Consider the following 23836-nt stretch of genomic DNA (forward strand, 5'->3'; position numbering starts at 1 on the left):
TCCTCTTAGAGAAGGCGTTAGCTTGCTACTCCATAAACAGGATCCTGCGTTTGGAGGTTGGTGAGGTGCGAATAAACGTGGGAGGCGTACTCACACCCTGCGTGTGACTGCTGGACTTAACCTGTCCTGTCTGAAGGTGCGGTTGGACTTGGAATTTTGTTTCAAATCTGAGCAACGCAGAGATTCTAATTTGAGTTTTGTGGCGTGTACCTGGCCTTGATCTCTTACTGCCTGAGATTAAATGCTCTGCTGCTGCACCGCTGGCTCTAGGTCACGCTTGGCAGAAGGCTTCAGAGGACAGCCCAGGTGATAACAACCAACTGCGCAGGTGGGGGGCTGGTGCTGACTCCTCGGCTGTTCTGAGGTGGGCGCCTGGCAGAGGAGGAGAAACCTGAGCCATCGGCCGGCTAATTCCATCCTGTCCGGCCTGATCGCTTGAATAGTCGTGTGCTCACAGTGACTCGCATTAGACAGTCTCCCTTCGTCACTCTGAAGTGTGGGGAAGCCACCTCGGAGAGTTTGTCCTGACACCAAGCACTTGTCAGCTTGGGCGTGCGCAGGGCTTGGCAGAAATACCAGCGCACGCTGCTGAGCTGGGAAAAACACGTGCAGCTCCGGAAAAAACTAATAATGCTACGGGACTTCGTGCAGCAGAGAGCAGCAGAAGAGAAGCAGAATGCGTCAGCCCAGAATGGACAGTTTCCTTTTTTTTTAAAAAATACATCTTTTTTGAGCAAGTAAAGAGGGCTGGTGGGTCAAGATGAGCTACAAGCGTGGTTGTGTTTTTTCCTGTCCAGCGCTGAGTGCCTGGCGTGCCGTCCGACACGGGGGGGCAGCACACACCAGCTGCGTGGGGACGCGCTGCTCTGACAAACAGAGCGTGAGGTTCCCTGGGAAATGACCTCCCGAGCGATAACGAAACCTAGGCCAAGCAGTTTGGAGTGACCTGGCTGTGCCTCTGAGCTGGCTGCTTTCTTCCACGTTGGGCTCTGCGGCTTCATTCGTTGTGCTTGTCGTGCCTGGGCTGTCCTGTCCCGTTGTGTGAGCTCCCAGGGGCTTGTTTGCGTGCTTCTGCAGATCTCTTGAGAAGGTTTGTGCCTTTACGCAGCACCCTGGCTGCTGCTTTCTCTCCCGATTTATGTGCCAATGCGAGTCTTGATGGGAAGAAGGCACCCGTGAAAACTGTACCTGCCTTAAGATCCTCTTGCTGCTGTCATTTTCCTTTCCCTTCATCTCGTTTATGGGCCATCTGTGATTTGCTTAGATGGCAGATCTCATGGAAGGAATATTCAGAGCCGTTAGAGTAACGGTCAGTAAGCGAGAAACTCAGCTGAAGGGTAAGTTTTCTTGGAGATGGTTTCTGTTTTTAGGCTGCCGTGTTATTAATACGCTGCTGTCCTGGGAGATGCACGTAAGCAGAAATGCAGACACCTGATACTCGCCAAGCATAGTTTCCGTAGCAAATGGACAGCCGTGCTGTGTCATGAGTTATGCTCCAGTCCTTGCACTGAGTCTCATTTCCCAGCTCTCCAGTCATCCGTGCGTTCAGCTTGGACCAATGTGAAGCTCCCGGCCGCTGGCTGTAGGGCCGTGAGCTGTTTTTACAGGGATAAAAGGTGCGCTGGGGATTTTGTCCTCGAGGCATAAGTTGCAAGCTCTCTGCCTTTCCGTACCGAGTGGCTTTGTGGAGGTGCTTTGTTGAACACCCGTGTACGTAGTACTGTTCTCCAGCTTCAGAAGCACCTGCGTGTTCAGCAAAGTCTGCTCGCTTACTCAGATTCGTCTGCTTTGCAGGAAGGGGATGGAGCTGAGGAGCACACAGGATTTCCCAGTGCACGAAGTACGGGAAGTAAAAAGGGAAAGAGGGGCAGAACTGGCTGAAAAAACAGAGGGGAGAAGGGAATGATGAAGCCAACCTAGAGAAAAAGGTGTCGGTGAGCTTGGCAGTGTTAGGCTGCTAGAAATTACAGTCGTGGTCTGACGTTTTCCGTATTTGTTTGGTCTGTTAGGTGCCGCGTGGGGTGCCCGGGCCGCGGGGTGCACTGGGAGCGTGCTGGAAGCCATGGTCCAGGTGCCTGCTCATGGGTCGCAGGTGGAGGAGGAGAGCAGGCTGGGCAAGTGACGCTTGCTCTTGCCGGTAACGAGCCTGTTTGTGTGCACGCCTGCCTTTTAAAATGTCTGCAGCCCCGGGGAGCGAGGCTAAAAGCAGTCTGCAAGTAGCGTGTGGTGCGAGGGAGGAACTGTGGCTCTGAGGGGTGGTTCCTTCAAGGGAAGCACCAGCAGAGGCAGGGGGAGCTCTGGCAAACTCCTCCTCTACTGACTTCCCCTTGACAGCGCTGGGGTGTTTGGTCCTCGCTTTGCACGTCCTCCCCTTGCCCCAAACTCCCTCGTTGTTCAGGAAGCTGTTCAAACACATCCCTTTTGCCAGAGTTTGCGATCAAACCCTCAGAGTCTCGTAACATCCAGCTCCAGGCCTGCAGCCTCGTGGCCAAGGGGACCACCCCGGCTGCTGCAGGGTCGGAGGTGTTGGGGAGAGCCTCGTGCGCCTGCCTGACCCCCCCCAAATCCAGGCGCAGCCCTCCCTGCCCGAGGCCAGCAGCTCTCAGAGCCAGGGGGGAAACGGTTAACTGCGTGAGTGAGACCTGCTGAAGTGAAACGTTTTGTGCCGTGCAGGGGGCAGCGAGGCCTCGCATCGCTTCTCCCAGCCAGCCTTAATTAAGCATATGGCAGGGACAGAGGTGCTGGCTGTCCTGGGAGGTCGGGTTAGTTACACACCCGAGTCTCTGTGGCCAGTAATTACGTGGATCTCTTGTGCTGGGAGAGGATACGCTACGGGGAGGCTCCTACACAAGCCTTGGCTCTGATCAGGGGAGAAAATGCTGGTTCGAGATTTTCTTGAAACGTTGGGCTGCTTTATTGCAAACAGTTTGTTGCGTGTGGCTTCCCGATAAAGCTCGGCGTGCTGAATAATGCAGAGAGGAAAATGGGATGCGCAGCACTGAAGAGCTTTGTGAGGGATGGGAGAAAGAAGGAAACAAAAGAAGCGTTTCTGCCTGGGATTTAAGGGAGGCAATGAATTAATCAGAGAGCGGGAGCTGCAGCGAAGACAAGCGGAGCCCTAGGAGAGGATTTGTTACCTCTCCGTTCGGTCAGTGCGGTAGGTTATTCAGCTGCCGCACGGTATGCGGGCGTGCTTGCGGGCAGGATACGGAGCTGGCTCTCAAGTGAAACAGCAGCGTGCGTGTTTTTGGCTGTCCCTTCGCACAATGACCGTCCCTGCAGGCCGATTCCAGCCCCTGCAGCAGGCGGGTCTCGCTGTGCACCTGGCTCGGGTGCTGCCCGGCTGCGGGTGCCGGGGAGGTGCTGTGGTTTTGCTGGGATGAGGGAGATGTGGAGCACATCCCTGAGCCCTGAGAGCCCAGCCCGTGGATGTGGATGCACGGGAAAGGCAGAGGAGAAAAGCAAACAGCTACCTGAAGGCTGTGATTCTGCAGTGCTCAAGGGACCCGCCGTGACTTCCAGGTGCCAGGCCGAGCTTGCACGAGCTTCCTGGCTGACTGCAGGGGAGGCTGGGCCGTTGAGCTGCCCAGAAGTGGTGGGCTGAGGAAACGTAAGACAAATCCGTAAAGCTGCTTCCTCAGCTTTGCTATGCAAATACACGATCTCGTAGTTCATTAATGGGGTGATGCTTAAGGGGAATTCTGAACTAAATGCTGAAAAACAAACTACCCAGGTTTGCAGCCGCCGAAGCTGCCGGAGCTTTATGGCTGGGCAGGACGGAGCTGTGCGAGTGCCAAACGCTCACCTCAGAGGCCGTACGGGCTCTCCTAAGGCGAGCCTTATCCTTGGGTGTAATGTCAGGTTTGGTCCTGAGAACAACTGCCTCAGCTGTTCTCCCCAGCGGCTCGTAATTTTCCAAGATGAAATCCTGCTGTATTAGTACACGATGCAGATTCAGTCAGTTGGTTTTTAACAACCATTTGGGGTCGGTGATTTGGACGGTCGGTTCAGAGTGGGCTGCTGGCGTACGTTTACCGTGTTGTTCAATGTCAGCCCTCCTGTCGAATTTGTAAGAGCTTCCATTAATTTCGGTAGAAATCTGCGTTTGGGGCGAAGGGTGACCTAATCTTTGAGAAGGATCTTAATCCACTTACTTAGCCTCTCTTGCAGGGCTCAGCACTTCTCCCTTGTCAAGAGCAGACTGCATTCCTAACCTTGATGTGTCACTTTCCAGTTGACTTAATATTTGGGTGAGGATGAAAAGGAAGCCTTTTTCAAAGATTAAAAGAATCCATGCTGCTAAGGTATGTGTGTGTGACGTGCATGTATTAAACAGGAGATGTGAGCATAATTGCAAGGGTTTGGGTGGTGGAAAAAAGATGAAATAAAATCAGGAGAAGACTAAACAGAACAAGACCGGGAAGGGATAAATCCATCTGAAAGAGTGTAAATGGAATATTATGAGGGAAGGGGAAATGGGGCTGAAATGTGTTTTAATATAAGCTTAAACGTTAGACAAAAATAGGATTCCTCTTAGTTTGGCCTCTAAATGTCTCTTCCAGAGGCCTGAGGGCAGCCAGGAAAAATGGGGGCACGTACAGCTGCGATACAGCTGCGAGACCTGGTGTCTGTTTCTAGCTAAGACAAGAAACCATTCGCCTTCTAGGCCACTGCATTAAATCTGTCTCAGGTCAGAAAGGGTGGGAAGCAACAGCTTTCTGGTAGCTGGTGTTCAGTTTTGGGGGGGGTGTTCAGCTTGGACGCCAGCGTCACAAAACCAAATAAAAGCCCCAATTAACGCCTCCTGGATGTCCTGGCCAAGGAGGACGAGCCATCCCCTGCCTCCCTGGAGGCAGTCGCTTCAGGTCAGTGTGGGGGTCCGTGGGACGTCGCATGGCTCACAGGACCTCGATGCCAGTGGGGAACCCTGAATCAAACCCAGTTCGTACTGCCTGCGGGCTACCTGCTTCATACGTGATGCTTCTCCTTGGGTGGCCGCGTTACTGCGAGCGAGCGGACACACGCAGACGTGCCCACGTGCACGCTGTTAGCCCCGAAGCCATTTGCTCCCTTCCCTTTAATCAAAACGTTGGGCTATCGGATTTTCTTTTCTGTTTGGTGACCGAAGCGAGGCTTCGTGTTCCTTCACGTGGGAGATAAGGGGGTCAGCGGGCTGCTTTGTTTGCGGCGGCTCTCACGTGGCAAGAGCTAAGTGCAGAACGCTGAGGCTTGGCAGGAAAGCGCCAATTAAAGATAGCAGTGCGAGGGCACGTTTATTGTCTGAGCTGAAATCTAGGGCTGCAGCAGCCGTCCTGTGCAAGGGGAAGAATGAGCAATTACTGCATTTCGCGTTGATCCAGACTAGCTAGCGCTCTATCTGTTTCACGTGTTTGCTCCGTTCTGGTGTTGGCAAGGAGCTTGTTCCCCGTCTCACAGGTAAGCGAGGGGTAGAGGAGGTGAGTCGCATGGGGAGCCCGTGCTCGAGCAGGATCCCTCAGAAGCTCGGTCAGCAGCTTGTGCTAATCCGTGCCATTTATCTTTGTGCCGGGAGCAGCCCAGCTTTTTCCTTAGCACAGCACAAGCGTGCTCAGGTGATCTGGGCATGAGATGTTAGTGCCAGGAGGGGTAAAGGCAGAGATCCAGTGTTACGGAGACCCAGCTGAAGTTGCGCCACCCGTCATCCCTGCGGGCAGCGGAGCTGTGACAGCACGCGAAGGAAACGTGGCTTTCCAATGCCCAGCTCTAGGAAAGCAACCCAGGGCCAGCTGGGCTTTGGCTCCAGTCCTGTGCTATCGAGGGCAGCTCCGCATCATCATGTCATTTGTAAATGAACACGTTTCACCTTGGAGCACTCAGCCTCACATTCCTGAGCAGAGCTGTTGCAAAAGGGCCCTGGGGGTAAGGGGAGGAGCAGGTTGCTCAGGTAGAGTGAGTTGTTCCTACTGAAATAAGAGAACCTCTCTCCCTCCCAACCCTTCCATTTGCTTCCCACTAGTCCTGTTTCACTGACGTGTTTGTCTGAGAGAGTAGTGTTTTAAAGGAAAGCTCGTATATCATTATATTCCTTTCTACTAAGAAAGCTTTCTGACTTTGCCCTTCCTTCCGGCGTTCTGGACCCTAACTGCAGATGTCCATAAGCTGATCTTCCGTTTTGCGAACGGACTGTATTTTTTTTCACATGTATAGGCACGCACCTCCTACTCATGATACTCTAGACCTCTTCACAACAAGCAGAAAACAGTGTATTTTGCAGGTGGATGAGGGACATCTGTGCTGTTTCACTGGGAACAGTATGATCTTAGGAGACAGCTGTTCCTGCTGCGCTAGTCCTGCCTGTGCCGGAGACCCACACGTGAGGTAGGTGAGTAAAATCCGATCTTTCAGAAATGAGAGCGTAGTGGCCAAGGACTGTTAGGGAAATAACATGCTGTCACCTAATGTTAACTTCAGAGAAATGTTGAGCTATCCATTTAGACTCGATTATATCAGGAAGTGTAGATCTGGTTCCTCTCAGGGTATCCCGCTGTGCCTTCATGACAGGTTTCCGTTTTGGATTGTCAAAGGCAATGGACGTGTGGGTCTTTCGTAGATGGTGGTGGAACAAATGCAGTGTGATGTCCCTGGGAAAGCCGACGGACTGCACGGTATAATCAAGAAAAGCCATCTCTGAGCAGACTTGAGAAATACGGAGATGTTGTGAGACTCTAAAGGAAAGCTAAAACAAGTCCATCAAGGGACAGTGTTTTTGTTAGAGAAAGCAGGATGAAGCGTTTGCAATACTGTACGAAGCAGTGATTTAGTTTTAAGAACTCTAAAGGGTTCTAAATCAGAATAGTGTTCTCTAAAGGTTCTCTAAATCAGAATAGTGCCTGCGCTGCCTGCTTTTGTAAAGTTTGAAGAAAATCTGCAAGTTATAAAGCATTACTTCAGACTTCTTTCCTAATGAAAGTGAAGCTTCTGCGTGCAGTCTGTCTGCTTCTACTCAGCTGTCAGGCTCGTCCCCTCCTTTTCCCTTTTGAGGAAAGAATCTCAAGTTTCATGAGAACTGGAGGGGAGAGATCACTTTCAGCCTCGAGGGAAGAAAGGCAGGAGGGAACTCGGGCATGGTGCGGATCCTTTGGCAGCAGCGCCAGGCGAGCCAGACGATCCGCACATGTGCACGGCTCTGGAGTAACCGCACCTTGTGTGGTGTCCCCTCCTTGCAGGGGAGGGTCACGGCGCACAAAGGAAGGTAGGGCTGCCGAGGTAGCCCTGGGAATTAGAGGGACAAAGAACCGCAATCTGTAGGAAAGCAGGCCTCGTTAGTCCTGCTGCTCGTGGAACAAGGCGATTTATCTCAAAAACACTGGCATGAGCTATTCCGTAAGTCCCTGCAAGGAACCGGGGAAATGGTGATGTAGTAACAAAAACATCAAAACGCTAAAGCTGATTAAACGACAGAGGAGTTTATGTGCAGAATCTGCCTGTTTTACACTGAAGGTGTGAAGAAAATGCATGGAGAAAGAGCGTTGTCAGCGCTGTGTCTGTTATTTCACTGCAGGGAAGCCTCCGAGTTTCACGTGTTGGTACCTGAAGCCTTGTGACAAAAGGGAAGGACAAAGAGTTACCTTTCCTGAGCAATTTGTATTTAGGAGGAAAGAGAAGTAGGTCCTTAAGAGCCGGGCGCTTCCTTATGGAGTGTTAGGCTGTGAACCTCTGGCCCTGGGGTCACCAGTAGGAGGAACATAAAGAAGTGAGGAACGCCCCCAAGCACGCAGTTAGAGGGTAAGGCAGGGCGCTACTGAAGGCCGTGCGGGGGCTGTGAGGGCTGTGCGGGGCTCTCCGTGCTAACACCAGTGACCGGACGCGCCGCGCACACGCGGCTCTGGGCCCGAGAGGCGAGGCCGCGGCTGGGGCCTGGGCCTGGGCCTGGGCCTGGGGCCTGGCCCTGCCCGCGCGGCTCCCGCGGCCGTTTCCATGGCAACGGCCCCGGGCGGCCACCCGGAAGCGGAAGCAGCGCCGCAGCGAGGCCCCCGCTGCCTCCCTACCCGCCCCGCGGGCGCCGCCCTGACGCATGCGCACGGCGCGCGCTGACCTCACCGCCCCCCCCCCCGCTAACCATAGAGAAGAGCGGGGAGTGCCGCCCCCCCCCCCGCGCTCTATGGTACGGGCGGGGCGGACAGCAGGGCGCGGACCCTCTCCTCCCCCCCCCTTACCCCCCCCCCCCCTCCCCGTCAAGCGCATGCGCGCCGCGGGCCGGGCGAGCCTTCTAGAGGCGCGAGGCGGCGCCGCGCACGCGCGGTGCGCGCGGGGCTGGCGCAGGCGCGGCGGGTCCCCATTCTTCCCGGGGCGGCGGGGCGGGCGCAGCCATGCAGCGCTGCGGGCACTGAGCCCGCCGGGCCCGCCCCGCCTCGCGCCGCCGAAAGGTACCGGGGGGGCCGGGGGGGGGGCCGGGCCGGGCCGGGCCCCGTGGGGCTGCGGCCCTCAGGGGTTGCGGCAGGCGGCGGGGGGGGGCCGGACGCTGCCCGCGCGGCCTCTGGGGGGGCTGTGGGGGGGGGGGGGGGGCCGAGGGCCCGGCTCGGGGCGCTGCGCGCACCCGCAGCCGCCTCGGGGTGTGAGGGCGGGGGGCGGCTGCTCTGCGGCCCTGCCCGTGAAGGAGGCGAGGGTGATGCAGGCGCCCGCCGGTGGGGCGGGGGGGGAGGTCTCGGCCCCGGCGGCGCCCCGTAGCTACGCGGCGGCGGAGTCCATCTTGTCGCCCAGGCCGCCTGCCCGCGTCTCCCGGGTCTCCCGGGCAGCCGTTTGCAGCGTCGGGCTGGCGGCGCCTGGGGGGGGGCCGCTGGGAGAGGAGCCGAAGCCTCGGCGCTTGGTGCCCGCGGATGCGAGCCCATCGCCTGGAGCTGCTGCCGGGTCAGGCCTCGCGGGAGGCATCGGGGGGGGGGGCGGGGGCTGCCCGCTTCGCTGCGCGGTGCGGTTCTGAGCCGGGTTTCCTACCTGCGGTGGGAACTTCGGGCAGCGCTGTGCTCCCGCTGGAGCAGAGAACCGAAGCGGGCGGGGGCTGCGGCGCTGTCACGTCCAGGGCCCTCCTTATCGTGGCAGCGCTGCTCGCCGTGTGGAACCAGCCTTTGTGCGGCAGGCCCGGGCTTGGCAGAGCCTGGCTTCTGCTTGTGCTCGCTGCTGAGCCCCACTAATTGGTGGGACCGAAGCCTGGAAGTTGCCAGAGGGACAGAGCAATGACTGACTGTGTCACCACGGGCGAGCCTCTGTTGCATTGTCGCACTTCTGCTGTATTTCTGTGTTGTTTTGTTGCTTTTTTTTTTATTTTAACAAAAACGACCGCCGACACAAATGGGATCTCTTTTCTACTCATGCCTGCAACGTTCTCTTGAAGTGCTTGGAGCTGGTCAGGCAGCTTCAGAAACTTGTGTTCCAAGAAGAAAAACGCCGTGGGGGCGTTCTGGCCTCGCCTCGCTTGGCGATAACGAACAGTGCTAAAAGTGAGACAGCAGCATGCTCGGGAGATAGAAATAAGTTTCTCCCGTTCGTGTGACGTTCCCTAGAGGGACATTTGGAGAGGATGCCTGCAAAGAATGAGCTGGTCCTCCAGATACCTCATTCCTCCAGATACTTCATCTCTGAAGTCCTGTAGGAATCTTAAATCCGAGCTGCAATTGCAGGGTTATGGACGCCGGATACTTAAACACCGAAAGTCACACCGAAATGATTTACGCCCTTCTCCCATGTGTTCGTCAGCCCTCCCCTGTCCGTGGGGCCGGTCAGTCGGGGCTGTTTGCTGCTGGAGGATGGGAGCTGGCAGCAAGTCCGGCTGCCCCGGGGTGGGTTACGGCACGAGGAGGTCGGTCCTGCCTCAGCAGCCTTGGTGGTGGGGCCGGGTGTGCTGTATCACGAGAAAACGTGTGAGTCGGGCAGGGCGTAAAGCGTTGGGATGGGCGAAGGAACGGCAGCCCCGCAGCTCCTTGTGCAGGCAGCGATGGAGCACGGCGTGCCTTCGGAGACCGAGCTGCCATTTCGGGCACCCGGCTGGCCTCGGATGACTTGGCTCGGGCTCCCGTGTCACACCGAGCCTCTCCTTAGCTCCCAGCGTGTCCAGGCCAGGGTTTGAGATCTGGCTGCTGTGCCTCGGCGTCGGGCTTGCTGCTGCTAACGCCTCCTCCTCGGCTGGGGCTTGTGGCCGAAGCTTCCTCTGCGTCCTGACAGGGCCGGGGCACCTCCCAGCATAACTGCCCGTGCATTAAACGTGCTGGCGAGCGTAAAAGGGTTTTGCAGCTGAGTTAATGCACAAAACCCATTTATCTTACTAATTTCTTCAGACTGCGACTTGAGGAAGTTGTAAACAAGCGGTCTGAGGGAAGGGGTTCGGCTCTGCCGTGACGGAGGGCTGCTGTTCGTGGCAGCCTCGTGCAGAGCAGCTGCAGCTCGTCCCCAGGGTTTCATCTTGTTCCGTGCTCGCCTTCTTCGTTTCCAGCAACCCGCTGGGTGCTGAAGGTTGCTGCGCGTTGCGTTCCAGCCCTACCAGTGGTTTGGGTATCGTCCATCAGGCCAGCCTGCTGCTCGTCTCCAGAGCTACCTGGAGCCCCGGTGCGAGCCAGCAGAGTCCTTGTGCAGCCGGGTGCTGAGGAGCCCAGCAGCCACGCAGGGTCCCCGGCGTTCTGCGCTCAGCGTCCGGCTCTGTCGTAAGCACGAGAGCTCGCTTTCACCCCTTTTTGGCAGGATTTGCACCAGGAATCCCCAAACGCATCGGATGAGTGCTGACCCTTCAAGTTACAGAAGGGCAGCAGATGGGTTCTGGGGTGAGAGGCCAAAGGTGATTGCCGGGAGCTTTGGTCTCAATCCGTGTTTGGGTTTGGCTCTGTCACTTCCATCTCTGCACAGCTGGCTCCCCGAGGAGGGAGGCGTCCGTTCCGCATCTAGAAGCGGTGCGCCGAGTCAGGCAGCTAAATGAATTGTTAGGCAAGCAGCAGCATCGTTAGTTCGTGGGAAGCCAGCGGGTTTTAAAGCCTGTACCTGGCTTCCCCCTGGCTTTGTGGGGGCGTGCAGAGCAGCGGGGAGGGTTGGCGAGGCGTCCCCGCGCCTGGGTGGCTGCGGGCGGCTCCTGAGCCCCGCAGTCCCTCAGCTGCCGCTAGAGTTCAGCCCGACTCACGGCATCGCCGGGCGTCGTTTCTGCTCCCTCCTGTCCCCGCTGGCTCTGCCCGCTGCCTTAGGGATCACGGGAGTGCCGGTGCCTTTCCGTGCTGCCTGCGCTGGGGGGGTTTCTTCGGCCGCCCCCTGCCGTGCGGCTGCAGATGCCGGAGGGTGAGCTGTGCTGCGGGGCAGCCCGCGCCCCGAGCGAGGGCTGGCGGGCGGCCAAGAGCCCCGCTGCGTCCCCGGAGGAGCGAGGGACCTCAGGTAGGAGGCTGGCTGTTTCCCCAAGCGCACCTGCGAGCGGTCGTCGCGGGATGGGAGGTGCTTTTGCCTGGTATCTGCTTGCTGTGAGGAGTTTCTTCTGTGTGTGAACTGTGGCGGTTGTGGTGTAGGCTGCATCATCTGCTTTTTTTTTTCTTCTTTACTACCCCATCCTGCCTTCTAAGATGGCCTACGATACATTTGTATCTCTTGAGGAAACGAGTGCGGGCTAGGGAAAGAAGGCAGCGGGAAAGGTGCTTAGTTGGGCAGTGTCCCGGGAGGGTTTGTGCCCGGGATGTGATCCTGTGCGTTACTGTTCCACTGATGTGACACTTTGCTACTAGCGTGTGCCTCAAATGCTTCCAGGGCGGTTCTGGCTTGGGCTCGTACATAAAACCTTCCCTTCTTGCGCCGTGCAGCTAGCCAGTTAGGCGTTCCTGCGGGTAGCGAGCTCCTGGAGGCTGTGTGGGGTATGGCATTTATATCGCAAACCCGCTGAGCTCTTTGGGACTGGATTATCCGGATCCCGTACCCAGCGTGTGGTGGTAGGGTTTTTTCTTTCCCCAAGGTGTCGTCCTGCCCTTGGTTCCCACTGCCACCGGGGGCTTCCTTTGCCGTGACGCTGGGAAGGGCAGTGCCCAGTGCCTGCCTGTAGGATGCCTGCTGTTCTCCCACCTTCTTGTTCTCTCGTTTCCATCGAGATGCTTCCCGTCCTCAGGACCGGGTGAGATAGCGGGCTGAGGCTGAGGGGCTGACGTTGCGCTACAGGTGCAGGTTGCAGGCTTGTGGTGTGTGCCGGGAAGCCGCTCGTCGTAGCGAGCCGCCAGGCGGTGGGACACCGTGCTCTGATTTCGGTAGCGTTTCGCTTCAGGCCGTGCAGTGCTGCTCAGCCTTTGGGCCCAGGTGAGCGCTCTCCTCTCGCCGTGCTCTCCGGGCTGACGCAGCCGCCGCCGCAGCGCGGGAGGCAGGGGCAGGGCCTCGGGGAACCTCGCGGAGCAGGGGCGTCGCTGCCTGGGATTGAGGTCGCCGCTGTTGCCCCCGTCGGGCCCCCCCCGGGCGTTGCGGAGAGCCGGGGCCGTCCCGTCGGCTGGGCGGGGCCCGCAGGTGTCAGAGCCGGAGTCCGCAGGCCGCGGGGTGTGGTTGGATCTCCGGAGCGGCAGGGAGAGAACAGTTGTGGACACACAAACCCGGCGTGCTGCCCGCGGCTGAGTTCCGTGTGGGACGGCAGACCCTCAGCAACTTGCTTCGGCGCCGTGCCTTGGGACTGAGACGCCCACGGGAGGGACTTGCCCAGAGCAGCTCCTGACCTTACGGGGTTTCCATCTGCGTCTCGGCACTCGGACCCTTCGAAAGGAAGGAGGCCTTGAAAGCTCCTTCTCGTCCTTGGCCTCAGACGAAATTAAAACCGGGCTAATCTGAGAGAGGGGTTGTGGTAGCAAAACAAAGGATGCTGAAACTCTGGTTTTCCCCCGCTCTGGAAGAGTGGTGCCGTTGCTGTGGGCGTTGGGGTCGCTCCGAGGCCTTAAGCCTGCAAGTGCTCCGGGGCTGCTGCAGCGCCGTTTGTGCGGGGGTTCTGCAGGCGGGTGCCTCGCTGGGATGAGCGCAAGCCTTCGGTGGAGGCATACGGGAATTCCTGCTGTCTGAAGCTTATTTCTCGTCTTACCAGGGCAGGGTAAGACAACCTTCGTGGCTAGCATCTGTCGTGGAAGGATTGCAGGGGGGCTGCAAGGTCTTAGCTTAAGCCCTGGGAATCTTTCAGACGTCTTCATTCTGGAAATCTGCCTCCCCGGTTTTCCCCACGGCGGTGAAATCGCGTGCTGCTGTGGATCGGTTACCGTCTGCGCTTCAGACGTGGAGCCCCTTCAGAGACCCCCAGCAGGCCTGAAGAAGAGCTGCTGGTCAGCAGGGGCCTTGCAGCCCTTTGGCTGGAGGTGGTTCTGCGCCGGGCAGGGCCTCGCGGGAGCCTCCTTAGCGCCGCCGGTGCTGTGGAGGAGGGAGAAATGCTCGGCTGAAGACCCAGGAAAGCTTCCAGCAGCAGCGACTGTGAAATAGCCCTGGGCGCTGAAGAAGGATCATCTCCCGCTTGTGGAGACAGGTGAACAAACGGGGGGCCGCTCTGCCAGCGCTGGGAGGCGTCTCCTGCGAGGTAGGACACCTGATGGTTTGCTTGCCGCCTCCTTCTCTGGCAGTCTGCACAACAGAGTGCTTAAGGCTTGGAGGCCGTCAGAGCAGATGCTTCGCCCGCTGCTGTTTGCACGTCTCGGGAAGAGTAGGCGTAATTGGGTGCTCGCTCATACGGGGCCAGGGCGAGCATCGCGCTGTGGCGGAGCCTGATGCCGAGGCCCCCCGGGCAGGGCAGAGCCGCACCAGCTGACCCAAAAATGTAGAGGAGGTGGAGGGCTGAGAGTCTCCACCCGTTGTGCAGAGCCTCGGATCTGAACGCCCTTGCTGCCGAGGCCTCCGTCCCGCGGTGGCAGGGCTGGCTCTCGGTGCCCTGTGGTTCGCTGAGCATCTCGCTGCCGGGGAGTTGCTGCGTTCCCCTGGGTGGAGATCTCCAGAGGAGTCGTTCCTTCTTGTGGAAAGTCCAGGCTCAAGGAAACGCGGGTGTGATGTGCCTTGAGGTAACGTCAGGCTGCAGTTTGCACGCAGCCCTGTCCCGGTTCGCTGCCCCGTGCCGTGTTACGGCTGCAGTGCCGCAGCTGGCCGCCTGCGGAGCACGGTGCGCCGAGGAGGGGAGGTCGTGTTTGGAGGTGGCTTACCCGTGCAGCTCGCTGGCTGGCGGGAGGTTCGGAGGCACCCTCAGGGAGGTGACCACGGCGGCCTGGCACGGCAGGACGTGCTGGCAGCAGCCTGGTGGCAGCCCCGGCTGGCGTGCGTGAGGGTGGTGATGGAGGGTGGGGAGGAAAACTCACCGTGGTGGCCGGAGCAGGGGGGGGCGTGAGTTTTGGAGCAGAACAAAGGAGCTGTTGGATGAGCTCCTCGGTACAGACCAGCCCCCGGGAGAGCGGTGCTGCATTTTTTTATATGCTTCAGGTCTTCTTCCTCATTGCAAGCACAAGAAGACGCAAAGTTTCTTGTGAAGTTAGGCTAAGATCAAGCCTTACTTGAGCGTTACAAATAACGCGGTTTCGGTGTGGGTGAGTGGGGCTCTCCTACGCACGGCAAGCAGTCCATCGACTGACGTACCCCGGTTGATGTTGCCACGTCTTCGGTCGCGGGCGCTTCCTTATTACTGCTTGAACTGACTGATTGCCTGTGCTGAGCCAGTTGCGTCGCCGTGGATTGTACCAGCTTTTGTGGTGTTAGGGTGATAGTATCAAGGCTGAGCAACGCTGGGCTGTGCAGCCTGCGTCAGCTTTCTCCTTTACGCTCCCCGTTTTGAGCTCCAAGCCCGCATGAAACTTAAGCCTCTCCAATGGCTTTGTGCTGGATAGCTCTCGATGGAAAATGTAGGTGTTGCTGGCGCAGGCTTTGACTAAGCGCCTAGCTCTCACGGCTTAACGGGGAGAGAGGGACCTGGATTTGTGCCGGGGCAGAGCCGGCGTGGTGGGGGAAGCAGTTTTTTCTCCTGGATGATCCTGTCTTCACGTCGGCTTTGCCAGACGTAGCCTAACCTGTCTCCCCGAGTACAGACTGCAAGCCTGCTTGGAGGGCTGGGAGAACGTCCCTGCCTCAGAGCCTGCGTTCACAGCTCTTCCCAAAGCTTGGAGGAGCTCAGACACAGGATGCGAGCCACTGAGCTGCTGGTTTCGAAGCCTGTGTGACTGCTTCTGGGGGAGGAGGAGGTACTTCAAATCCTAGTCCTGAATTGCTCGTGTCCTGTAACGTTGGCTCCCCGAAGCCCGCGGCAGTTAAATTTCGCAGGAAAAGAAGTCGACCCCTGGCTTTGGAGGTTGTGGACTTGAGTTGTCCAAAGCTCGCATGTGCGGAGCCTGGGTGATTTCAAACGTGCGATCCGGCAGCCGTGTGCTTCCCTGCCTGCAAAGTTCACTTCTTGGTAGCTGGGGCTTGGCTCTCTCAGGGGCTGTTTTTTGCACTTCCTCCTGTGAGGAAGAGGGGGAGTCCACAGACTTCCCAACGTCTGTGGAAAAGCTTTTTTTTTCTTTTTTTTTTCTTTTTTTTAAAAAAAGGGTGCAACTTAAACACCTGTTGGCTGGTAGATGCTAGCCAGCCTTGAGCCTTTCCTCTTGACTTACTGCTAGCATTTTCCCCAGGATTCAAAGGTACTTCTCCCCTGGAGGTGTTTGAAGGTGGTGCCACAATGCAGTGGATCTTTTTTAGAGCCCAGTCCTCACATCCAGGTTACACGCCCGTTCTTCTGTAGTGCACGGTGATTTTGATCCCGCCTTCCTTCACATGTTTTAAAAAATGAGGAACTCTTGGAGACATTTGTTTAAATTAGTTTGCTGGAAAGGTTGCTTTGTGCTCGTAGGCAGAGACTTAGGCACTCGTACATGAAAACCACCAAGAAGAAAGGCTTGAAACTGGGGGTGTTCCTTTCTCACGGCACTGTGGCCCGCTCCTACGGATGTTGGATCTGCTGGGACTTGCCCGTGTGTGAAGTTAATCAAAAATGGCTATTCTGCGGTAACGAGCAGTCACTCACACCCTGCTGCAACCTGAATTAATTTTCAAGTTTAAGCAAGTTCCCCATTTCCGTGCTGAGAGCAGGTAGGGGACTTCTTCCCCGTGCTCGAGGAGGGCAGGGCATGGGCCAGCAGTCCGAGGCGCGGGCAGGAGGCTCCTTGGGAGGCTTGCTGAGCACTGCCGTGGGTAGCTGGAGCCGTGCAGAGAACACTGTGGGGAATGGATTGCTTTTCCAGGCAGGGTCAGGGTAAATCTGGCTGTTTTCGGTTTGTTGCCATTCACTGTCTGCAAGTCTGCTGCGATCCTTAAGGATGGGGGAGCTCAGCACTGCTTTCGGTTGGTGCTAGGCTGGGGCAGGTGGGAAACTGCAGCTCCAGGAGTTTAAAAAAAAAAAAAAAAGGCACGGCTTTCCCGGCTTTCCTCTGGTTTGGGTCCAGCGTCTCTTTAGGAAGGAAGAAAGAAGAGTTGCTCTGACCGGGTTGGGGTGTTGCTGATGACTGCAGGGTTGGAACTCGAATCACTCGTGAAGCTGAGCTCCTACCGACGGTCTGAAAGAGAAGCTACAATAGAAATCACGATCGCGTTTCCCACTCGGTGGGTAGGCGAGCGGCTCTGGCAAATCCGGGAGAGTTCGGTGTGCCGCGCAGACAGCCCTGGGTCGGGGCAGCGCTCGCAGGCGAGCGGCGAGCTCGCGGCAGTGACCTAAAGCCCTGCCTGCCCGCAGCTGACGCTCCCTCGCTGCTCTGGAAGGTCAGGTTCTGCCGGGATTTCAGTCTCGGGGCACGGAGCGGCCTCCTGGCTGGTGGCAGGGCTCGCCGGGCGGCTCCCTGGGCGCGCACAACCAGTTTGCGTCGGGCCCGCAGGATCCGGGGGCTGCTCCCGCGGGCGCTTGGGCCAGCTCCGGCTGCAGGCTGGGCCCGGGCAGCTCCGAGCTGCGCTGGGGCTGGCGCCTCTCAGATGCGGCCGCAGGGGATGGAGGCGAGCTGCTCCGGCGCTGCCAGGCCGGGGGTCTCGTGTGTCTCATCCGCCGTCGGGTCCGCCTGGCGCTTCGTTCCCTGAGCCGTTGGTGCGGGCTTCGTTTGCTCAAACAGAAGGCGTTCAGATTGGCTGCCCCAGCGCTTCCAGTTAGTGAACTCGCGCCTCCAGCTTCCCTCCAGTTGTTCACTGGGCCAGGTGTGTGCTCCGCGGCCCCTTCCCTTGCGCTGGGCTCGACCCGCTTTCCTTGTGCGCACGAAGAAAGTAGGGCAGCTTCTGGCTTTGGGTATTATTAGACAGGAAACAAAAAGACACGCTGTGTTTTTATCTCCCCCCTCCCGCAAGAGCTAACCTGGGGAGGGGAAGCGCTTCAGGAAGCAGCGTGGTGCTGGTGGGAGCCCTGGGCATCGGGGGAGCAGCTGGGAGGTCTGTGTGGCTGCAGAAAGGGAGGGACCCTGACCCCTCCCCCCCAAAAAAAGCATCGGCTGGGTCCCTAATGCGGTCCCAGGACAGGAGAGGCTTCTGAGGTCGGGGAACATAACCAAACTCCGGACGTACAGCCACTCCTGTTTTAACAAAAGCAAAAAAACTTCACAGATGATGCTGTGCCTCTGAGTGGCAGCAAAATTCAGCCTGGCCCTTCTTGCCTATGGTTCTCAGGACGCCGCAGGCGCTGCTTTGGGCTGCAACAGGGCAGGGTTCAGCCTGGGAACGGCTTGAGCCCTCGTGTTTGCAGCCTGCTCGTTTTGCATCCCCGGAGCCCAGCGCTGGCCGTGTACCGTGCAGGCCAGCGAGGGCACCGATGGCTGAAGGCCAGCAGTCAAAGCAGGACCCGGACGGCTCCCTGCTTTCACTCCTTAAGGCCCGCGTGTCTTCCCAGTGACCTGCCTGAGGGCTTTGTCCTCACCTCCGTGGGCGGGCGCTGCTGGTGGTAGCTGCACGAATATTGATTACTAATCAGCTCTTAGTTAAGCCCCAGATTTGCTGCCTGTCACTAAAGCTCCTTCTAGGGAACTGCTGGGTAACTGCTGGTGTAAAGAACAACCAGAGGTTTTTGGCCTGACCTACCTCGTCTGATTCCCTAAAATAGAACAATGCTGCTCGTATCCAGCTTGTCGCAGCCTCGCAGCTGTATACGAGTAACCTATTTTGTGACACGCTTTCAGTCTTTTTTTTTGCTCCGTTCTTAATTTAACTTGTAATACTGTTCTTTTCATTTCTTTCAGAATGGACTGCTGAATTGGGAATTATTGCAGACCCAACAGGACAGCACTGCTCGTTGCTTCATCTATTGCTGGTTATTTAAATTGGACTTTTAATATCCTGCCAGCTGCTGTTCACACACACATGGTGCATTGTTGCCATTCTCAGAATTGCATCTTTGAAACCCAGACCCTCAGTAACCTTCATCGAACAAAGAGGCGACCTCCTGCGTCCGTTCGTAGAGGGATTTGTCGGACCGTCTGCCCTCTAGCTTTCTTGCTGGTGCTGTGTTTCTAAGACACCATGGAGCCCAGTATGGAGTACTGCCTAGCGCAGGTGCTGCAGAAGGATGTTGGGAAGAGGCTTCAGGTTGGCCAGGAACTGATAGATTACTTCTCAGATAAACAGAAGTCAGCTGATCTCGAACACGATCAGACGATGCTGGATAAAATGGTTGATGGACTGGCCACCTCTTGGGTCAATTCCAGCAATTACAAGGTAAGGCTTGTCAGACGGAATTTCATTACGGTCAGAAGTTTCATTGGCAAGTGATGCTCGATCTAAGTGGAAGCTGGATAGCATACTTTCGGATACGCTGCTCTGTGAGCTGGTAATTACCCTGAGTCAACCGTCCGTGTCCCACTTCCTGGTAGTTAGTAACTGGTGTGATAGCAAGGATTCGTAACAGTAACGCTTCAGCCAGTTGGCTTTATTCTTGGTGTTCGTAATTTGTGCTGTCCCGATTTCTTTGTCTACCTAGTTTCACCTGTGGGACGCTTTGCTCATCCCACTACCTGGCAGCGTTGATGATTTCCTGCCATACAAAAAGCGGTATGTAAAGCTGAAAAAAGTATGCGTATGCAGCCAATACGTTTTCATACTGTCCTTAATTCTTGCTAGATGCTTTTTCTACTGTCCGGGGATAATGTAAGTACAATTGATCTATTGCAGCTTGCTCAGGAAAGGTAACGAGCAAGAGTTTGTTCTCTTGAATTTAACCGTCTTGCATCCACAGGAATGAGCCATGGGATGTGGAACCCAGCTGCCCTGTTATCCCTGTCACCTTGCTTTGTTCCCCCACAGCCCTTAGTAAGGAAGTCCTGCTGCTGCCATGGGGCTTCCTCGCTGGGAGGGGTTTGCAGCTGTGGTTTGGGAAAGTCCTGTCCTGGTCCCTTCCCAAGGCTAGTAGGGTACCTACCCCCGTTGTTACAGGGAGGGCTGGGAGGTTTTGTTACTTCATGGTAAGTCCAGAAAAATTTGAGAGTAAAGCCTCGTACAGACCTGGTGGCGAAGCTCCTTACTGGGAGTTGTGCTGGAGTTCCCTCACGCAGAAGTGAAGGAGAGGCTGACTGTACAGGTTGCACGTCCTTTGGAGCAGAACATCCTCAGATTAATTTAAACTGTTTTAAATGGAAATTTTGATGGTAAGGATGCTGTATCTTGGTCAATATGTTCTGCACGGCTGCACTTTTGCTTTTCATAATTGTCAACAAGCAACTGCAGTGGAAGCTGCTTGGCATACAGGAAGCAAAAATCCCAAAGCCGTTGGAGGGCAACCCGATCAGCTCATGGATGAGTGTAACAGCCCTAAGGTGAGGGGCCCGGCATCAGTGCCTGAAAACAGCCCCCTGGGGCGTCAAACTACGCTTCTTTGGTCAAGGTTTAAGCCATTACATTGGCAGTCTGCTTCTCTGCTCACCTCTCTCCCTTCATCTGAGAAAGTATCGGCTTAAAACAAAGATCGAGACCATCTGCGTGACCGGGAATTTCCTAACAGTTAGTGTGCTCTCAGACTTCGGCTGGTTTGGGGTTCCAGACCCAGTAGCTGGGAGAACATCCAGATGGGTCGTGGCTGCTGCCCACCGAGGGCTGTGCTCACTGAGCTTGTACGTTATCGGTGGGGAAACGTCAGTGAACCGAAGAGAAGGGACATCTCGAGAGACATCAGTTTGCACTGCTGCTCTGCTTCTACAGGGAGGGCTTCAAGTTGCCTTCGTCATCGATTTGAGCTATGTAAGGCATGGCTACGATTGACATTTTTAGGCTTTGGTGTGGTTTTTTTTTGTATGCTGCTCTCATACACCCGGGACTGTGCTCCGCTACTTGACGAAAGTTTCTCCTCGACGCTTTCTCATATCGTAAAATGGTAGGAGAGGCTAGTTTGAAGTGAAAACGGGCGGGGGTCCCAGTAAAGAACTGGGTGAAATGCATTGCTTTTGGGGGATCTGGGGTACTCACTGCACAAGGTGTGCTGGCCAAGGGGAAGGTCTCACCCTTGCATGGGGCGATCCCTTTGCCCCAGGGCTGCGTCCTGGTGTTGATTTTTGCTGCTCTGTGCAGGACTGCTGATTTGATTCTTTTAGCTCCTAATGGGTTTTGTTACTTACCGAGAGATCACGCTCTTAAAAATGAAATACGTAGTGAAGAGTTGCAGGGAAATGTTATTTCCCCTGACGGAGCTCGTAATGGTGTTGGAGAAGGCAGCCTTCCACTCTTACCTCTGTCTGCATATCAGGCATTACGAGAGCATGCTTGACTGAGCTGAAGAGAAGTAAAACTTACATAAATTAGCTGGCTTTCTTAAACCCTGTATTGAATATTTTTTGGGGTTTCTCTAATTGAGGGGTAGAACAGATGGTGCAGGCTTAGTTTCAAGTGGAATCCATTAGAGTTACTTAAGCTGATGAGTGGTTGTTCACTGTAAGCATCCCTTTGTTCTCTGTACCGTGTTTGTTTTGGTTGAGATTCGGTGGAAGAAGTCCTCATTTAAGAAGCAGATGTGCATGGGTTTGGGTTGGTGCATTGATTGGGTGGGTGTGTGCTTTGTTGAATATTTAGTGCACGCAGAGAAAGGCTTCACCATCTTGGGAAGAAGAAAAGAGTAAAGGGTTTCCAGGCAGCTGTTAGCCGGTGAATTTGGGGGCGAGGGTTATGGGAAGATCAGTAATGTGTGCCTTTTCCTCGTGGGTGCCTGTGCTGCAAAAGCTAACTTAGCAAAAACGGCCTCTGATTGCTCTCGTGTGGGGAGACGTGCTGCCTTGGGAAGGGCTAAAGGTTCGCTGGGCTCGAACTGTGTGTGCAGGATGTGCCCCATCCTTGAGTTTTAGACTCCAGTATCGGCGGGCTCCTACTAGGTGGGTTTTCCTGCCGTAAACTTAGGAAAGAGCAGGGGTTTGGCTCCAGGATGTCCAGTTTCCTGCAGGCATTGAAGCCGTGGTTTCCCAGCAGCTCCCGGTCCTGCTGATGGGCTGTTTTCCCTCTGGGTCAGGCCGGTCGGCAGTAGCTGTGCCTGCCCTTCCAGCCCTTGCCTCTGCGTGGCAGCTCGATGGGGTCGTGGCGCAGCTCGTACCTGTGCGGTAGCAGCAGAGCGGGCTGGGCGCTGATCCAGCTGGGAGAGATCAAACTCAATGGCAGCTTCTGTCCTTTGTGCTCAGGACAGGAAAAAATCAACTGCTGTGGCAAATGAGCACCGAGGTTTCCCTGTGGATGTATCTCGCCTCCTCCCAGGTAGCAGTGCCTGTGGGAGGGCAGGTTCCGCTCTCCCAGCTGGCTGGGAGGACCTGGGGGGGGGCTGCCTTCTGGCTGTTGGCGTACGGTGCGGGTACACGGTGGTGCTGTGCGAAGCAACGGCAAGAAACTTGGAGTTGAAGCGGACTAGACCACGCTCTCCGTTGTTTACCAAGGTGTGACAAAATCAGCAGTAAATGGTGAGAGTCCCCAGCCTCCCGAGGGGATGTGAGGAGGCCCCGTGCTGAACTAAACAGGACGGAGGTTTGTTTCCTTGGTGGTACACGAGCCGCCTGCGTCAGGCCGGAGGTCTGTCCAGCTCGGTGTCCGCGGTCAGAGGTGAGCAGAAAGACTGCGTACACAGGTCGTGTCTCCTTGGCATACCCCTCTGCCTTGTGGACTGCAACCCCTGCTGCTGCTTTCTGCCCAAATCTGAATTCACGGGGGGGGGGGGGTGTTAGTGCTGGGATGGGCCCCGGGCAAGAGCGGTGGCCGTGGCGTGTGCGGGCTGCGTGGCGGCCAGCCCTCTGCTCCGTGTGGGACAGAGCCAGCCAGCCCGAGGGCTCGCCGCCCTCCTGCTTGCTAAATCGAGAGGACAAAGCTATTCCCCTAATGCCGGTGTAGCGTTTCAGCTGCAGCACCGGAGTGCTGCCCGCCGGGCTTTGTTCGGAGCCCTGGCACAGCTCCCCGTCCCTTGGGAAACCTGGGCCGGGCGCGTTGGCTGCAGCGGATGCCCCTGAGGAAGAGGCGGGTCACGGGGCAGGGGGTTCAGCCCCCGGTGATGAGGGCACGCTGGCGCTGCTGTGCCGGGCCTCTGGGGGCCCTGCTGGGGAATGTGCCGTGCGGCGCTGCTTGCCCGCGTCCAAGGAAGGAATTCGGGCCGGAACAGGTGCAGGGAAGGGCGAGCCTGGTGTTCAGGGGCTGGGGGAGCCCGGCCGACCAGAGGAGCCTGGGAGCTTGGCTTGCTCAGCTTGCGGGACGAAGGCTGAGAGGCAGCGTGACTGCTGGCTATAAATACATCAGAGGGGACTGCTGGAGCTAAAGGGCAAGGTTAGCACAAGAGCGGGGGGGTAGAGGCTGGCCACGAGTAAATTTAGGCTGGCCAGGAGATGAAAGCTTCCTGCAGCAAGAACACCGACAGACTAGAAGAAGACTTGAAGAGGAATAGATACGAGCAAGACATCTATTTGGTTTTAGGATTGATCTTATAATCATTTTGAGCAGTTTATTGTTATTCTATATTACATTCTCTATAGAAGAACAGGATTATCCATGGTTATAGTGACAGTCCATTTCAGTCCTTTGTCTCTTTGGAGTGCCTGAAACTGCTCTAACGTTTTGAGGAAACGTGAATGTATTAAAATGCATGCTGGCTTTGGTCCTTAGAAAGCCCACAGGGATTTGCAGAGCCTGTCCACGCTGTGCCTGAGGGCCCCGTGCCTGTTAGAGCAATGCATTTACCTCTGGAGAAGTCAGTGTGCGTGATCCAGCTCCCCTTGGGCTTTGTAGGGAGCGGGCTGAGTGTCAGGGAGTCCTCGTTTCCCTGACGCTGGGATTCCTGGCTGAGGATCATTACTTGAAAGCCGTTCTTGTCTCACCCTTTGAACTTCAGCCTGAAAAATCACCTCCTAGGAATCCCCCTGGCAGTGGGATCTGGTTGCCTCCGTCTATTTTAAATTATTTTGTAAGCAGAGTTGTGTTTGTTGAGCCTCATTTCCTTTGGCTCTCTCTGTGCAGAGTTGTTGATATCTAACGCTGTGCTTTTCCTCGTGTTTGTTGGAATTGGTTAAAGATTTCAGAAGTTACAGGGAGAGGGGAGAGCATCTGAATAATATATGCATAATACAATTACATAAGCATCTTTTCCTTAAAAATCAGACTGAAAAATCCCTCATGTACAGGAAGTACACTCATTTCTCTAATCCTGGCTCATTTTTTGAGCTTCTGCTCTGTCCTTAGCTTTAAGCGCAGCTGCGCTCGCTCTTGGAGGAGCAGCCCGCTAGACGAGGCGGTCTGGTGCAGGGCTGCTTGCAGGTTGGTGACTCTGGCCCCGGCAGCCTTCCTGTGGCAGCAGTTGTCTTTTGAGACCGAGCAGTAAGATCCCCTGCGTGTTGGAGGGTCGGTTCAGGAGAACACAGGATAATTGGGTTGGTAAGGGCCCTCAGGGGCCACCTAGCCCCATCCA

The 23836-nt window shown here is 56.4% G+C and overlaps 1 protein-coding gene across 32 annotated transcripts in view; it reads left to right on the forward strand.

Annotated features, from left to right (window-relative positions):
• Nucleotides 1–8237: 8237 nt before the first annotated feature.
• CLASP1 (cytoplasmic linker associated protein 1) overlaps nucleotides 8238–23836 on the forward strand; it is a 164232-nt gene continuing 148633 nt past the window's right edge. For 29 of the 32 annotated variants that reach the window (XM_040561462.1, XM_040561464.1, XM_040561473.1 and 26 more), the window contains exons 1-2: nucleotides 8284–8405; nucleotides 18168–18642. In XM_040561462.1, the coding sequence (XP_040417396.1) occupies nucleotides 18448–18642 (195 nt within the window). In that variant the 5' untranslated portion in view covers nucleotides 8284–8405; nucleotides 18168–18447. Of the gene's footprint in view, nucleotides 8406–18167; nucleotides 18643–23836 lie in introns of all 32 variants that reach the window. The other 3 variants (XM_040561483.1, XM_040561492.1, XM_040561482.1) reach the window with 2 other exon arrangements.

This window comes from Cygnus olor, chromosome 6, assembly GCF_009769625.2.
Source record: "Cygnus olor isolate bCygOlo1 chromosome 6, bCygOlo1.pri.v2, whole genome shotgun sequence".
NCBI lineage: Eukaryota > Metazoa > Chordata > Aves > Anseriformes > Anatidae > Cygnus > Cygnus olor.